Here is a 14,709-nt window from a genome sequence, read left to right as displayed (position 1 = left end):
CAACCAATCTTTTCTTGATGTTAGAGGCTGAACCAGCTCATGTCTAAAACACGAAAGTTGTAGCCTTTTGAGTTATCTTTCTAATGCATCAAGAATCACCTCATTTGGATCTGTGTAGGCTGAGATATGACTGAAATACCCTTGCCTGCTCATTGCCCTGTTCCAGCTTCGACCAGTAGAAATTTGCTATTGTAATTCGGCATTTTGACCTGGAAAACCTTCAAACTGGATTTAGATGTCTTCACCAAAGTTGTAGATCTATCTCTTATCTTCAAATGGGTTCAAGAATCATCCCAATCCGATCATTGTAACTCAAGTTATAGCCGAAATACGAAAATGTGTCAAAACTGTCAAAATACACAAAATCCAAGTAAAAAGTGATAAAAACCTCATTTAATCACTTAAAAACATTTATTCACCAATTATAGCCAAAATGATTCATATTCTTCCAATAATATAACCAAAGTGACTAAAAATAATATAAAATGTCATACAATTATTACGTAAATTAGTCACTTATCACATCCCATTCATATTAAACCAGCAAATTCATCATAAAATGGAAAATTTCACCAAAACTCTTCAAATCAAGAAATAAATCATATATTCCATCACTCAAGCTACTTCTAAGCATAACATAAACATCATTAGGTGTAGTAGAGTGTTCTAGCATCACTTACCAAGTAACAAGAGAGATAGGGATTGTGGACACCTTAGCTCTTCAAAACAACTTCACTAGACCACTCACTATCACTAAAAGGAAAGATTTTATGGAGTAAAATGGATGTAAGCTAATGTTTTTGGGTGATTTGCACCAAGTAGAAGCTTGAAAGTTGATGGAGTTCTCTTCCTTTTGGAGCTTGAGAGGGCCGGCTATGGTGAAGAAAGAATGAGGAAATTTTAATGAATTTTGAAGATATTTAACCTTTGGTCAAAAAAAAGTCAAAAATGTGAATAGTAAACAGATATAAGTACAACTTGCTTATCACCAGCCATTTTCAGCTTTTGGGAGAGCACAAGAAAAAAGAATGTCATGCACGACGCAGAGATCATTGACATGGTCATTAACTTAATCTTATTAATACAAGTTGAGATATAAGTACAACTTGCTTATGAAATATTTCCAACGCTCAATAAGCAACCATCTCCGTCTATATCTTAACAATGGACCTACATTTTTCGATCTTATCATTGACTCTTAGAATATGATTGAGCTTGAAATCAAATAGCATTCTCGAAAAAAAAAATGAAAGCTTACAAAACACGCATACGTTATAGTTCTTATAACAAATCAATTAATTAAGAAGTCTTAGATATGAAATGTCAACAATACTAACTTGGTCCCTATATTAAAGTAAGATGAAATGTCAAATATGGAAAAAAAAAAGAAGCAACTCATAAAGTTGGACGAAGCAAGTTAACCTATCAGACTGATTTCTAAGCAAAACCCGAAATTATAGAAGTCTTGTTAGCTAATGTTAGAGCTGGTTTTAACGATTCGTAAGGTTTATGAACTAAGTGATAAGAAGGAATAAATTCTACTAGACCTAATAAATGTCTAGTTCAAATTAATAGCAAACCAATTACTAGACGCCTTGGTAACCGTTAAAATCAATCATTGAGATTTAATATGAGGGGTTACAAAACTCATGCTTAGGAAATAAATGCAATGTAATTAATATAAATCCACTAGGAGCTGAACAAGTGAGGGAATTTTGGTGTCGGTTAGCTTTGAGAATTAGCTACTATAATTTACTGAATTGGAAGACAAATTAACATGTGGAGTTATTGATGAGTGATACTATTAAATATTTTTAAAATTTAAAGTATAGTTCGTAAAGTATAATGTATAAAGAATTTATTACATATTTTTATAGTTTAGTTGAAAAGTAAGAATATTTTTTAAATATATGAACTACACAAGCTTTTGTTGTGTTATACTTTTAAATGTGTATTGTACAAGTGTAATAGAAGCATTTACTAACTAGGAAAATTCGTATAAATGAAGCATTTCCACCAAAAATCTTGAAGGAAGATAAAGTGAAAAAAAACATAAGAAGATCATCAATTGTAGTAGATGATCAAGTAGATTTATTTTTTCAACATGACAACAACATAAGAAGAGCACTCGAACTGAGTACTCATTACATGCTTCCCCCGTTGATTCTACACCAATTCAAAGAGAAGCCGCACAAGTCTTTTACACATAACATATTAAGGTAATAATATAGGTGTCACGGATCCTGTGTCACGCCCTTATTTATTTAGCGTTAATTTTTGACCTCATCTCCGGATGTAGCTTCAGGGGTCTGCTCAGCAGTTCGACAGCATCTTTGGCAATGTCCATGGTACCAGTGGCAGCAACCATGTCTGCAAGTCTCCTCAGCAGGCGGACAGCATCTTTGGCAATGTCCATGGTACCAGCGGCAGCAACCATGTCTGCAACGATGTTCAGGGGTCTCCTCAGCAGGTGGACAGCATCTTTGGCAATGTCCATGGTACCAGTGGCAGCAGCCATGTCTGCAACGATCTTCAGGTGGACAGCATCTTTGGCAATGTCCATGGTACCAGCGGCAGCAACCATGTCTGCAACGATCTGCGGTTACGGTATCCTCATCTCCAGATGTGACTTCAGGGGTCTCCTCGGCAGTTCGACAGCATCTTTGGCAGTGTCCATGGTACCAGTGGCAGCAACCATGTCTGCAACGATCTTCGCTTTTGCTATCCAGATGAACCTCGCCTGAACTGGCATCGTGGACACCAGTGGTTTTCACGCTCTTCTGATCTGTTTCAAGACACAAGGAGACATAAATATTTGGAGCTTTATCTTAAGCTGCGAACGTTAGGTGACCGGCTAGGCTGAAAATTTGCAAGATATATGCAAAGAAAAGAATACTATGGATTAAACAAAACAGTCTAGGCATATAAGATGGTGCGACTTGGATATGAATTATTTTGCTTCATTTTTTTAATTAAATATTTTATTTATTTTAAGAAAATTTTGTCAGAGTTTCCCCTTAAGAAAATTTTTTCTTGAATTTGGGTTTGTTGGCAGAGAGTTTCGTCCATTTATAAGGAGAATTATTTTGCTTTAAATTATAATTAGAAGCATTTAATTTGGTTTTCGACGTTAGTTTAATCTTTGGTGCGACACTATGGAACGTGTATCCTTACAGCAATACTATAAGGATGCATGAAAAATCAGATGTGCCACTAACCATTGATAGAAGCAACCCAAATTTACTTTTGCTAAACAATGAAAAAGATATTAGCACATTAATATGACTTGCTTGATAATATACAAATAGCCTTCCATAAAAATTCACATCCCAATAATGAGTCTCCAAATCTCCATTCATTTAAGTATTTAGGTGCAGCCAAAAAAAAAAAGGAAGAAAGGAAAAGAAAAAAAGGGACTAGGCACCTGCAGCTGTTGCATCAGAGGAAATGAGGAGCACAAGTGCAAAAAGAACACCAATAAGAAAGAGCAAATTTTTTGAAGATGCCATTTGATTACAATCTCACTCAAAATGTAAATAATGTGCTAAATTATTGAAATCGAGTGATAAGTGCATTGAGTTGCAGCCCTATTTATAGGAACTAGGAGGGGAACGCCACGCCTTGCGTGGAATGAGTATTTTATGGTTAATTTCAAAAACCTTCCTTGAGGGTTTTCATAATTTCACTAGCACCCTTGTTATATCCAATAATACAATGAGCTCCCTTCTGATGTTGATGGGACCTAATGTCAATATCATCAGGGGCAAATTGACCATAATGCCCTCACTAAAATAGCTTTTCTAAACATTATCTTAGAAGCGCAATATAATCTTCCAATCTTGCCAAGATGCCATCAAAACTTTGCCAAAAGTAATTTCTCTGTTGGTTGGTGAGCCTTGGAGAAGAGCTTTAGGAGCTGAACTTTAAGCTCCGAAAATCTTTAATTGGGTGAAGGAAGATTGCTGCCAAAAGTGCGTTATCAGCTATATTCCTTGACATCTATAAATAAAAGGTAAAAGGTGGAAACTTTTTTAATTGAATGGTATGGTACCATGAATAAACTCGTTAAGTTGATAAGATGAACATTCTGGCCATAAGATATGTTTAAAATGTAGCCAGTAGACATGACGAGTCATTTGAGGTCCACACCACGAATATCTTGATGTTATACGAGCAATTTATGATGGATAATGCCGTGCATTATTGTTCTTTCTATGATGTGAAAATGGATGAAATATACATAGCTGGTGAATTAAGTAGACAGTATCGATTTTGATATGTAAGTACGACTTTCTGATTGGTTGCTCATTTTTTGTCTTCTAGGACAAATCTCCCAAAATAAGTTTATATGGTGTTTCATTGCTGAATCACGAACATTCCTATAGTAAAAATTTAGTCTTAAATCAGGTTGAACTAATTATGGAGGGAAAATTTTAGATACTAAGCGACTGATTCACTCCTCATTTTGTCATGTGTAGTCCCAAAAGGAAAAAAAAAAAAGGCTTAGGTGGCTAATTAGTTTGTTAATAAAGACCGTATAAGATCACCTCCAAAAGCAAGCTGTTGTATTATCTCTTTGTTGAGTTTTTATCATGAACATTTTTTAGGGAAATTAATCTTCAATTAGCTTGGACTACATTGTCTTAAATTAGTTAAGCTTTTGCAGTAGAAAAAAGAAATATGCTGTAGTATAAATTCAATTATCTAGTAATTAGATTACTTTTTTCGATGCCTTTATCTATTTACCACTAATTGAAATCCACCGTGAATGTTGAACAACTAAGATGGGAACTGTGTTCATGACATTATTGTGCGTTAATTTTTTTTTTGGTTGCTGTGTGATCGATGCATTTCTATAACTGTATAGGGTTGATCGAAATAATAATTCACTTGGAGTACTCCAGGGTCAAACATATAGGAATGAGTTAATTTTTTCTACTTTAATTAGTCTAATAAAAATAATAAAATTTAAATTTAGAGGGTTTTTAATCACTAATTAAGAAATTAAATAAGTAATCAAATCAAATAAGATATAGGTGAGAAAACAATTAGCAAAAGACTAGAGTTTCAAATTTTGATTCATAATTGGAATCATTATCCAATTATTTTCTTAACATGTCAAAGACGTATCACGTAAAGGTATTTTAATTATCTCTCGATACATCTAAATTGTGTCTAATGAAATCTCACATTGCTCTCGAGATCATAGGTATTTAATTAAACCCTTTAAGATTTTAGGTGATATGATTATGCCATCCAAATCCTAACCCACATTCCTAATTAGGTTAAGTAAGTTTATTTATCTAATACATGGTTATATATCGCTTCTCAATTCAATACAAACCCTAAAAGCATATCTATAGTGGCCAAACATAAATATGTAATAAAGGCAAGATAGATAAATCAAAGAAAAATTGAATAATTTATCTAGAACAAATAATCAAATCTCCTTCACAAAATCTTAAGTCTAGATATAAATTAGTTCAACATATTCATAGATAAATCCAAGAATTCAAATGAAAGACAAAATAAGAAGTTAAAAGTAAAGAAAACTTCTCAATTTTTCCCTACTCCAATCTCCATCTTGAACTTTCTCTTTGATTCTTCAACACTTCCTTTGTGATCTCTCATGAAAAGAAGATATAAAAAGGATGAACTAATGTAAGCTAAATGCTTTCTAACCTAAAAATATCCTAGAATGTCCTATTTATAGTCTCTCAAAGTTGCATCCGAAATGTGGTAGGAATAGGTCTTGAAAACTTACCAAAAATCGAGTTTGAATGGGTTTTCCAATAAAGTTCGGCCCGAAGACTGGCTCTAACTCTGGCCGCAAACTTGTTACGCACAAAAATCAGAGTAAATTCTTAAATTGTGATGGAAAAAAAAAAGTTGTTTTACAAGGGGGATAATTTTTGAAGCTAATTCTAGGATTATGGTCTTCACATTTGTGAAACGCGAGTTCAAAGACTTCGCATTTCACAAATGCGAGGTCAGTGTTTCAGGAAAAAAGAGAAAGGTTTTGAGAAAAAGTAAAAAACAACGAAGTAAGGTCGTATGCGCCAAATGTGAGCTGAGGTACCTCGCACTTCTCGAATGCAAGGTACTCAATCAGAGCTCCTAATTACGACATTCTAATCTGTCTCCTAACCTGCAGAAATTGGAGCTCACTCTCTCCATCCAGCTCACTCTCTCTTCTCTTTTGCTGAGCTAGACACCAGTCCAAGCTTCTAGGATCGGCAAACGAAATCCCTCACATCTTTCTCGTCGGAAGCTCTGCGCCATTGTAGAGCTTGGACCCCTGTTCGGAACCCATTTCTGTAAAGCTAGCCAGCTGCGCCTCTCTCCCCCCTCCCAATTTGCCACTTGTACTACCTCAACAGGACTCCCCAATCAATTTTGTGTCTCATTTGCACTGCACATTTTCTTTTCACTTGGCAAATGGCTTTCAAATTCGTGGCTATGCTCTGTTGCTCAGAAACAGCATAAGAGGTCAGGCCTACGTCCTGTTAACAAATTTGAGGTCTGGTTTTTTTTTTTTTTTTTTTTTTGGATTTCGTTGGTTGCAAATTCAAGAGACTTTGCATTTGGGAGCTTGAATTTGCTGAATGCGAAGACTCCTTGGACGGAATCCCATACTCAAAATGCCCCCTTTGTAGAATTTTTTTAAAATTCATCATAATTTTAGAAATTTCTCCAGAAATCATTGGAACTGGAAGAAGTCCTCACAAAGTCCCTTTCACTGTTTGGCGTTGGACAAAGGATCCACCCGATGATCCTTGTGTCCTGGCAGCCCAACGTTTCTTCTTCTTTTGTTGCGTTTTTGATTCATCTCCTCCTCAATTGCGTGCTTTTCCCGCAAAAACCAAAATATACTTAAATTAGGCAACTTCCATTCTAATTATAGCTCAAATAAAACCATTCATTGACAATTAATAAATATAAATTACTATAATTTGTAGCTTATCACTGTGCTTCACGGCTTCGGAATATTTCACTGCTCTGCAAAATGGTCTATTCAATTTGTTCATTCACCAAGACTTTTATGCTATTTCCATTCAAAAGCAATAGCATAATTAGCAATGGTCATGTGACACTAACGATCAGAGACTTAAGAAGAGCTCTGTTGTGCTGTTGCCTCCAATCACATGGAAAGCATCCAAAATTAAAGTTTAGAGTAAGAAAATAGAAAAGTGATTCAAGTTCGAAGGTACGAAGTAAAATTTGTCCTATGTTACAATATTTCTTTTAGGGTCTATAAGGGTAAATGTGGAACAAAATGTGATGACACCATTTCTTGTCAATTTATTCCATTTCTTTTACTGATATGGGCTGAATTGGTTACTACATTAGTTAAAGTAAGAATGGTCAGCGTAATATTGAAAATAAGAGGGGTACTGAAATTGTCCAAAACTTCAGCCAAGGTTTATGAAATTATCCAATAGTTTAAGTAGCTGTGCCTGTTGCTTGTACAAGAGTGAATCTTCTCTGTTATCTTGAACGAGCTAAGAATATTCGTCGAATTCCACACTTTATTATTGACTAATGAAGCGTCCACGTCTCAAGTCTCCGGACGCCGGAATAAAGAATTTATTGTCCTTATACAAGTTACAGCCTTTCTTGACTGCTAAAGTTGATAGTTCAGCTAATGATCATTAAGAATTATAAGATAATGTGGCTATTGTTCAATCTGTGGATACTGGATAGGATATCAATCTCCTTTTTATTGTTTTTTTTTTTGTTTGTTTGTTTTTTTAGGTAAGATAGACGTTCCTTTGAATATTATCATTTAAAATTTTTTTTTTGTATTGAGTGAATTGGACTGCCCTTATTTTTGAAAACCAAAGTTGTCCTACCACATGGAATCAACTCCACATCTAAAATCACTCAGTATTGCTTATTCATAGATGCAAGTAGGTCTTCGATACAATTAAAGAGTGACTGAAAAGATCCCTTGTCTTGAGATGTAGTACTCGTTGCAAGCTAGTCAGATTTTTCCAATTTCTTGTTTGAATATATGAAAAATTCTAGCTTGCGGTTCTCGTCAATTCTTCAAATCAACTCCAAGTTCATTAATATATTTGTGTTTATGGAACATTTTGTTGAGTAGGTAATGAGATTGAAGGATGGTTTCAAGAAATTCATATATTTGGGATATATTTTGAAATTTATCGTACATTTACCTTGAAGATCAGAAGAAAATTGAGGCAGAATTGAATTATTACTAAGAATGGTGAAGGGACTTAGCATTAAGCTAATCTAGAACAATGGCTAATTTATTTTGAGGTGGATATTGAATCAGCTGACATCAAATGGATCTGGCTGCTTAAGTCTTTATCTTAAAGTACTTAATTTAGCAATGCTCTCCATTTTAGCAATGTACTTAATTTAGCTTAATTTAGCCTATGGCATGCTTTATACGCAGCATTTGTGATCTTCCTAAAACTAAAACATTAAAGGATAAAAAATAATCATACAGAATACTAACAGTATTTTGATTACTATACTTAAGCTTTTATATTTAAGGATATTGATGGTGCATTGATAATCTAATCTAATCTAATACTATATAAAAGTGTTTTGATGGTGCATTGATAATCTAATACTATATTGATGGTGCATTGATAATCTAATCTAATCTAATCTAATACTATATTAAAAAAAATACTATATAAAAGTGTTGATGGATGCTCAGAGAAACAAATTGTCAACCAAGGGTACTTAGATTTCATAGAGGGAGATGATGACAAACCAAAGCAATAAATCTTCGAACAGGAGCATTGACCATAAGGTGCTAATTTTTTTTACTTTTAAATTTTTTTTTTTTGGTTTTGACGATTGCTTAGTGAAAAACTTAGAAATTAGAGGTTTTGAATTCAAATTTCCCTTCCACCCCTCTACTGCTTAAATTCCATCCTTCCTTTATTCGAAAAAATTTAAGAGAAAAAAACTAAGATTTAACAAAAGAAAGAAAGTTGAGATTGTGTCATCATGGTTATATACGATGCCTTGATGAAATTATTAATCTATAAAGTTTACCAAATAACTTCACATTCTCATCATATCGTTACCATTATCTAGATTCTGAACTACTCTGTTTTCAGGACATCTAAACACAAATATGCCTGGCTTCTAGTAAGTTATTTATCACCATCCAAGCCCGTGGTTGGCCTAAGTAATTTTTGTATCGAAAAACACTTTCCCGACATGGTTAGCCCAAGTAACTAGTAACTTATGAGACCAAATCTTGCATATATATCAATCCTTTTCCTCTCCCACTTCCAACGTGGGACAAGGGGTATCACATTATTACTTACTAACATATTTTCTTTTTCCTAAACGTGAAAATTATATCCCAAAGCCTACAAAATATCAAACTTATACAATTAATTTCACAATCTGTATTTGTTGTGTGAGTGCGTACAACTATTAGAGGTAATAGCTATATTATACCATGGAGTTGAAACTGATAATTGAAGATGCCCTAAATCAATAGAATGTAAAAATGCTGAATTTGCCTAGAGGCTCTATGGTTTCAAAGTTCTAACATCTTGGATTTTCAACTTTGGATTTCATATTCAGTTTGCGCTGAGATAGGGTCGTTTGATAAAATTGAAATCTGAAATTTGAATTCTGAATTCATTAAGTTATTATAAGTATTAAATCTGATATATTTGAGTGTATATCACATTATTCTTGTTGTGGGGGAACATGTACAGACATGCAGCCACTGCTGGAAGAGGCTTTTGGGAGAGTACAAGAAAAGAGAATGTCATGCACGAGGCAGAGATCATTGACGTCATTAACTTAATCTTATTAAATTAAAATTATACAAGTTGAGATATAAGTACAACTTGCTTATCACCAGCCATTTTCAGCTTTTGGGAGAGCACAAGAAAAAAGAATGTCATGCACGACGCAGAGATCATTGACATGGTCATTAACTTAATCTTATTAATACAAGTTGAGATATAAGTACAACTTGCTTATGAAATATTTCCAACGCTCAATAAGCAACCATCTCCGTCTATATCTTAACAATGGACCTACATTTTTCGATCTTATCATTGACTCTTAGAATATGATTGAGCTTGAAATCAAATAGCATTCTCGAAAAATTTGTTTCTTTTTCCTTGGTGATCTGTTCGCACTTGTGCTCCTCACTTCCTCCTAGGTTCCAACTTGACTAAGTGTCCATTTCATTGTTTTGTATTTGTTTTCTTTTCTTTTCTTTTCGGTTGTTCCAATCGAATTCTACTCAACATATTGGGCCCATAGGAAGTTAGTAAGGGGATGAGTGTCTGATTAAAAATATTAGTGTAATTTGAGAGGAAAGATCGAGAGTCGAACGAGAGTCCTCGTATTCACCTAATTAGTATCCTATTTTAACAGCGGCATATATTAAAATCGGAGGAGGAGGAGCTTTGCAGAGGAATGAATCGCAAAAAGAAGGAACTCCATTTGATTAAGGATGTCTCGTTTTTGTGTTTGCACCCCTATAATACGCAACTCCAGAAACTTTGATGAGGGTGTAAGAATTGACCTTCAAAGGGGTTACACTGTCCCATGGATATCTGAAGAACTTGAGGTTAACAGTCAAGGGTAAAAATGGGATGAAATTATAAATTGCTCTGACAAGAAATTTTATACCGTAGCAGTAGTATTGCGAGTATAACTTTATAGCTAGTATATTGATATGAACAATGATTAGCTATCAAAATAAAATAAATATTTACTAGAAAATTTCTCTGCTTTTTCAAGATTATGTTTCTTCAACATAATCAAATTATACAAATTCAACGAGGTAATTTACTTTCCAAAGTTTACAAAATTATATAAACACTATCGTGACCATTTTATTAAACAAATAAACACTTTCTTTTTTTTTCAACAAATGATAATATCAGTATATATATTAACACTTGAAGTACAAGAGTTAATTACAAAAGGGGACATTCACCCACTCATCCTTCCTAGCTGCTTCTATTAGTCGAATTGGTACATCATTTACCCATTTTATATCATAAACTAGGTATGTTGCAAAATGTGCTAGCATATGACTTGCTACATTAGCCATTCTAGATACAAAAGAAACTGTGCATTGCTCGAAACCTTGTGTTAATTGACAGGTGTCAGGCTTGTGTAAAAATAAATTCCTACTCAAAAAGATATAAACTCAAGGTTTCGAGTGAAATTTGCTTCTTTCAAGTGACAATTAATTGGGGGGAGTTTGGAAAATTGCAATTAAAAATAAATAATCAATGCAAATTGAAAATAATTAAACTAAAACAGATTAAATTTAAATCAAGGATAAACGAGCTCTAACCAAGGAAATAACTTCGGAAACGGGTCAAACAACTGCTCATCGATGCAGAATTATTTCATTTATGGTTAATAAACAGGTTATAGTTGCCAAACATGTGATCACAACCAGCTCTTCCTTAGTATATCAATAGTTAAGGTACACTCGTTATCTACTTTTCTAGCCAAAAAATAACCCTAGGTACGTCCATAAAATTTAATTCTTTAATTGCATTAGAAATTAGAAAAGTCCTGTTCTAATCAATAAACACATTATCAGGGTTTATTTAAATTAAATCATATGTCTCCCTAACGTAAAGCCAATCACGCTAGTCGCTACTAATTTAAAATAATTAAACAATTACGAATTTAACTGTTTAAAATGGCAATAGTTTGTTAGGTTGAATTAAATATTAAACGCCTTTGATATTCAAACAACTAACACCTATAACCAATTAAACTCGAAAACATACGAATACTAATGAATAAAAGAAATTAATAAAAACAGTTTGATCTCATAGTTGTTGATGACCCAAATTCACGTTATTTCTTGGCTAGAAAAGCAAATTTTAGTTGCACATCATCGGCATCAAGCAACACAATTTAATTGAAGTAAATTGCATAAGCATCCAATAAAATAGAAAATGAGAGTAAAAGCAATGACAAAGAGGACAGCATCTTTGTTCTTTTCCTCCCCGCGAGACTAGTCACCAGCGCTCCCAAAAAATTCTCGTCTCCCAAGTCTTGTTTTTTGTCAAGTACTAAAAGTCAAACGGCCCTTCCCCTATTTTCTTGCTTTCAAGAATAAAACTACTTCTAATTGAAAAAGGAACCACTTCCAAAAGATAAGGCTAATTGTTTCCTAATTAAATCAAATCTCTAGAAGAAAAACTTTCTTAATCTCAAGTCGCTACTCTGCTCAGACTCCATCGTGGATTAGGAAACTCTTACGTGCAAATCCCGCATCTCCGCACTTGACAATCAACTTTGAAGAAAATCGTCCCTTTTTAGCAACTTTCGCTCCACCGCCCTACAATAGCATCAAATACCAAATATAAATAGAATCTGACAATTAAAACAATATTTGGCTAAAATAAAAGGGAAAACTAATCATAAATTGAATAACAATTTTGCACCCTATCAATTTCCCCCCACACCTAGAACATACTTGTTCTCAAGTATGAGAAACAACAAATCAGTAACTGAATCCCAACAATGGTTATCACTCAACTCATCTATTGTCAAAATATCATCAAAGTAGACATCAAGCATTGATAGCCAAGTTCCAAGAAATAACTCTTCGGTTTGCTTTTAAAACCAAGGACTTCTCCAATTCCTGACTAACTAATCTAAGAAGATTAAACATTTGACTAGCATTGATCAGCAAACGACTCAACTATTAATCAAAATCTCAACATCAAACCCATGGATCGACAGGCTAACATAATCAACTCTATACTCGCACAGTTTCTTTTTTTTGTTTTCTTTTTTTTCTCTATTTTTTTTTTTTTTTTTTGTTCATTTTTTAGGGACAAGATTTAGTCCTTAGCCATTCAAGTCTTTTGATGTAAATTCTGACATCTACCAAAAGAAGGAATCCGGTTACTCAACTTTTCATCATTTAAGGGCCACATACTCATAGCTACCGCTACTGTTTGACACGAAAGTCGATCCTTTAGGTGAAGACTCCCGGTTACTATGTAGCGATAACCACTGGAATATAGCCAAACGCTATTCACAAATTAGCAACAAAACAACGTTAAAAATCACACAAGGTTGCATCATTTCCTCAAACATGGAGAACTAAGATTAATAATCGAACCAATTTACATGAAAAATACTAGAAAAATATGCACAATGCCTAGAAAAGCTAACCAAAAATTGCAAAAGTCACAAAATCTCAAATATTCACCAAGGAGCCATTCTTAGACTTACCCATATTGCACTTGATACATTCTTATAAATAAAACTTGGTAATAGAAAAATTGGAATCAACTAACCATTGTCGATCCCAAATATCCATAAAAATACTCACAAATGACAAAAAGAAAATGAAAACACCTAAAATGAACAGTACCAACTGTACAACTCCCCCTACACCTAAATATGATATTGTTCCGAATGGAAGAAATAAAGAAAAGAAAAGGAAGGGGACAACGAAACTTTCCAGAAGAAAGTGGAGAAGGACTCCGGACAGCTATGGATGAGGTGGGAATGGCGGCGTAAAACCCACATAGTGGAAGTAAGCCGCAAAAGTCTAGGACATCTGGGACATGTGAAGTGCAAGATTAGTCAACTGTTCATCCATATGGTGAACTTATGCACAAAGGTGGCCCAAGACGACAATGGAGAAAGTGCGGAGGTAGATGGTCTAGGCTTGCCATCGGCTACTCAGGAAGTAGAAGAGGTACTAGCACACGTGGAAGGACGACGAGCGAGTATAGAAGTGGGCCCCGAAAGAGTAAACTGCCACGCATCATCAACCTGTTCCACTACACCCATTTTCTCTAGACAAACCATATCTAAAGGGTCCATGTTACAAGCCAAATGTAAATCATGGTCATAGGGATCAAGAATGTCTAAATGAATAGCTAAATGTGTGATGTAAGACCAAAAAATCAAAGGTTTGTTTTTCTTAACCATAACCGTCTTGAATTGGGAAACTAGCCAATAGCCCAAATTAACTTTGATATTTTTAGTCATACACCAAATAAAGAAAAATTTAGGCTTAGAAAAGGTCTCAGAACTATCTTTCCAACCTGAGTAATTATAGGCTAAAAAGTGTTGAATATAACAGGAACTCATGTCCTTGAGATAACAGCTCTTGGACCGGCTAGGATTATAACAATCACCATCAATAGAAACGTCCTTTCAAATCTCGGTGTGAAAAGAGAAAAATGGGTCGATATAATCACAAGCACTCTCGGCATATTCCCTAAAATTGGCATACTCACTATCGATGAACCCACAAGCCAAATTAAACTAGGTAATAGAGAACTTAAACTCCCAACCCATCAATCGAAATCGAATCACATTCGGGGCTGTGACAGAATACCCCATGGATAGATCAAACTCAAAGGTGACGTAAAACTCCCTAACCAATTCAACAAAAGCAGGACATCGTATTTCGGCATAAACATCTGTGCAATATTCTCAAAGAAATTCAAAGAAACCATGATGGGAGGGTCAAGATGTTTACAAGGAATAATTCGCCACTCACAACAATTAGAGTATCTTTGCTTATTGACGGCTTTGGTGAGAGTCAAATTACCCCCAAAGTGGGAGAGTGAGGAGATATGGACCTTCTTGTCCCTACCTAAGCATGCCTATTTACTCGAAAGAGAAGGATGGAGAAGGGTCAGTCGTGGGTATAGTTGGTTGGGATGGGGGAGTGGTTTTAGTCGTAGGGGT

General features: G+C 34.5%; 1 protein-coding gene across 1 annotated transcript; it reads right to left on the bottom strand.

The window, feature by feature from the left end:
* Positions 1-2,053: 2,053 nt before the first annotated feature.
* LOC140038966 (uncharacterized) lies at positions 2,054-3,561 on the bottom strand. The gene is made up of 3 exons (XM_072084703.1): positions 3,425-3,561; positions 2,537-2,785; positions 2,054-2,470 (listed from the first exon to the last, which is right to left on the bottom strand). The coding sequence occupies exons 1-3, from the start codon at positions 3,507-3,509 to the stop codon at positions 2,271-2,273; spliced, it is 534 nt and encodes a 177-aa protein (XP_071940804.1). The 5' UTR covers positions 3,510-3,561; the 3' UTR covers positions 2,054-2,270.
* Positions 3,562-14,709: the final 11,148 nt, after the last annotated feature.

This window comes from Coffea arabica, chromosome 3e (genome assembly GCF_036785885.1).
Source record: "Coffea arabica cultivar ET-39 chromosome 3e, Coffea Arabica ET-39 HiFi, whole genome shotgun sequence".
In the NCBI taxonomy this organism is placed as follows: Eukaryota; Viridiplantae; Streptophyta; class Magnoliopsida; order Gentianales; family Rubiaceae; genus Coffea; species Coffea arabica.
Note: the sequence above shows the minus strand (reverse complement) of the source record. Positions and strands in the feature narration are given on the sequence as shown.